A 3,798-nucleotide genomic window follows, 5' to 3' on the forward strand; every position below is an offset into this window, starting at 1 on the left:
TAACTACTGTATAATACTAAAATTTGATTTATTATCTACAATTTGATACCAAACTTATTGACATAAATTCATAAAATAGGAGTTCAATACAGTTTTTAATGCAAGTTAACAAGTGCGATGACATGGCCTGTGACCTGTGTCAACAGGGTTAACATTCAACCACAAATAATCACTTCAGTTGCTGTCTTAAAAAAGTTATTGGTGTCATGGGCAGTAGACTGGTGACATTTTATAACCTTGTTTTGAAGACAGTGGTACACACATAATGTGTTTCATCTTCCTTGACCAACTGGTTGATGTACAAACCATTTATGTTATAGTGACCCCATGACCTTCTCATTGCAGATTTAGATATAGTGATATGAGGTGCCACTTCATTTGTTCTTCATCCAGCATCTTAAATAACTTGCAGTCTATCTTTATATCAATCAAAAACCTATATTATAAACATTGTTACCCAGTTTTATGGAAACAGTAACCAGAATTAATCACTAAATCAGTATTTGATTAAATGTAAAGGTGGAGAGAAGTACTCTTTCTAGCCAGAACAGCGGGACAATTTGTAAAATCTGCACGGAGCATTCTAATTGTTTATGTAATTTTTGAAAGTTTTATCATATACTTGACTTTTTATTTGTTGATGTTTTGTATGTGTGTGTTAAAAGTAAACATAATTGTACAGTTATGTACTTATCATTAATTATTAAATACATTCACATATTCTGTTTAGTGCATTAAAAGAATTTAGAAACATAGTCACTACATTAACAACAGAAAATATTTCTCAGTACTGTATGTAGTACCTAATCTGTAAAAATAATTATCATCTCACTCGTAATCTTGCAGCTTCAAAGCATGTTACGTGAGTTGAAATCTGAAATTCACTTTTACTTAAATTAATATCAGATTTTGTATAAAATGTAAGTTGCTTTTTCACTAATAATACAGAACACAAAAAATGCTCTGTATTTAATCAAAACTGAACACTTGTCTGTGACCAGACATTTTTACTTATGCATAGTCATTGGTACTGTAATGTTTTGCCAGTGCAATGATATATTACAGTATTTTGTCCAACGATACATGGGCCTATCAGTACAAGCTACCCCTAGAGGATGTGCATACTCATCTACTAACATGACCAATGTGCTCAGTCCCTGACCATGATCACTTGCTGCACAATACTGATAAATGTGATTACATCAAAACAATGGTCATTGAAGTGTGGCCCCAAGCAGTGTTCAACTCTGTATTAAAATGTCATCAGATTTATGTTAAAAACTAGAACAATTGGTATGCACTTAATGTACTTGCAGTTTTAACATCAAGTTTGCTGACTTCTAATGTGCTTGTCAAATGTAATAAACTGATTACTATGTTTAAATCACCAGATAATGTGGTACATGTATCACGATACATATTATTGCAGTTCTAATAGTAATGTTTACCTGTCATATATAAATATGGCTATTAAGGTCATCATATCTTATCAAAATTAGGATAATATAAATTTTCCAATCTGCAGGAGATTAAGCCAATATACCTGACTATCAGCTTTGAGCATGGACTCAGCTGTTATTGGTATCATGATTTGCACATTACTTGATTAAAAGAATATGAAAGAGCTTAATTAAAAGCTTTATTTTCTATTTGCTCTATATTTTTAGGGTCAAATGTTTCACATACTGTTACCAGTTTCAGAAAAACTAATAGAACTTGAAAAGGAAATTTATTACAATTGAATTGCTTACTAACATGTATTATATAGTCAAAATACAAGTGAATTGAATTATTTTGAAATAATATTCAAAACAAGAACTGCTAATTAATATTATTTTTGTATTCTTTTGTATAACAAAAACTATTAAGTCTAAACTTGAGTGAATATTTGAATTTTCAAATTGTAAGTAAAATAGTTATTTTGAATTATTATATTTCCTTTAGTATAACACCTACAGACATTCAAGGTAGTGCTGAAATGCTTCTAAAAAATCTCTTCAGTGTTATAGACATGCCTGGCTCAGAAGAAAATGAATATGTTATGAAAGGTAAGTGTTTCCAAAATTGTTTGTTTTTTAATAAACTGGATTTATATTTATTTATTTCAGTTAAATGTTTGGTATTTATTAAACCATTTTAACTTCAATTATTTTTAATGCAGGTGCATTTGATTAGAAATGTTCCCCATTACAAATTTCTTGTCATGTTGAAAAGCAGAAAGAAAAACAACAAAAAATGTGCAAAAGTAAAATGACACATAAACACAACTACATTGTTTAAAACAAAGTAATTTCATATAATATGAGGTTTTACTAAGCCATAAGTCCCCCAGTAGGACAGCAGTAAGTTTAAGCACTAGCAACACTAAAATCTGGGGTTAGATTCCCCAAGGGGGACACAGAAGATAGCCCAATGTGGCTTTGCTCTAAAACAAACGAAACTAAGCCAAAAATATTAATATTAAATACTGTTGTTTATTTATTTTAAATATTGCATTTCACAGTTTAACCCTTTGGATCATGACACGTCACTCTTGAAAATAGTTAGAACACTATGTTTAAAAATTATGTTGAATCAAGTTTTCAGTTGAACATTGTATAATAATGCAAACTGCTTCTTTAAGCATTTGAAATGAGTATTTGATTGATATCATCTATGAAACACAGCAGTACCTCTTTGTCTGTAAATATAAATGTCCTCTCTGCTTGAAAAACTACGTTGGGTCCACTACCACATGTCTCCAGCAAAGGATTGTAGAATCATACGTCTTCTTTAACATGTTAGTTAGATTGTAATTATTGAGACTTGGGATTAATTGGTTTGAAATATTGTGCTATATCTAATGCAGAACAAGTTGAAGGTTAAATCTAACTTTCCTTTTAGGTTATTTAATAAGCACAGAAATGTACTATAACTTCCTAATTATGTATCAAAAACAAAACTATTAGGTGTCTTTTTTTATGAGCTTGACCTTTATAAAACTGGAAGCTGCTTGATTAAGTGTACCTTATGGTATAAACTTTACGACAGTTTTTCAACTTTTTGTGGTTATGTGGTAGGTAAAATAAATTATTGAAAATTGGTAAACAGATAAAGCATAATTGAGCTGTACCTATTAACCCTTTCAAGATGGGTCACGGGTGAAAGGCCATGTCATCTCGTTTGTTGACTCGCATTCAAAATTTTATTAAACTAATATTTCATGAATTTATGTCAATAACTTTGGTATTAAACTGTAGATTATAATTCAAATTTTAGTACTATATATTGCTCAATTTCTTAATTTAAAAGCAAATATTAAAAACAAATAAACATCAATTTGTGTGTGTGTGTCACATGGTATGTTGAATGCAGCACTGGTTTAGATTGGATGTTTGTGAAGTCAAAATACTAAGTCTTTAGTTTCGAATGAATTAGAAATTCAACTTACCGATATTTACAAGCTGGAATATAAAATAAGATCCTCTTATCTTTTCAGTTTGCTAAGATATTGCTCATGTAATAAATCAAACACAGTGACACCTTGCTCACCTCTTTCTATTTTTGGTAATGCTCCCTTATATACACTTACTTCTATATATGACACGAATAACCAATCGGAAGCGCAGAATGTCCCCTTAGTGGCTTTTTCAGGTAGCGTCTCTTTAGTCTGCTCGAAATTTCACATTTTTTTAGACTAAAATACATCTTAGTTACTAAGCTTAATAAATTATAATGGAATTCTATGGTATTAATGTAGTAATTTATGATTTTTAGTTATTCAAATGTGTATATAGAACCTAAAAAATATTTTGTTTC

General features: G+C 30.0%; 1 protein-coding gene across 2 annotated transcripts in view; it reads left to right on the forward strand.

Moving 5' to 3' along the window:
* The window catches only part of LOC106461566 (exportin-2-like), a 61,129-nt gene that overhangs the window by 38,946 nt on the left and 18,385 nt on the right, over nucleotides 1-3,798 (forward strand). For both annotated transcript variants that reach the window (XM_013921415.2, XM_013921423.2), the window contains exon 17: nucleotides 1,945-2,048. In XM_013921415.2, coding sequence (XP_013776869.1) covers nucleotides 1,945-2,048 — 104 coding nt within the window. The remainder of the gene's footprint in view (nucleotides 1-1,944; nucleotides 2,049-3,798) is intronic.

Source organism: Limulus polyphemus, unplaced genomic scaffold, assembly GCF_000517525.1.
Source record: "Limulus polyphemus unplaced genomic scaffold, Limulus_polyphemus-2.1.2 Scaffold39, whole genome shotgun sequence".
NCBI classification, from domain to species: domain Eukaryota; kingdom Metazoa; phylum Arthropoda; class Merostomata; order Xiphosura; family Limulidae; genus Limulus; species Limulus polyphemus.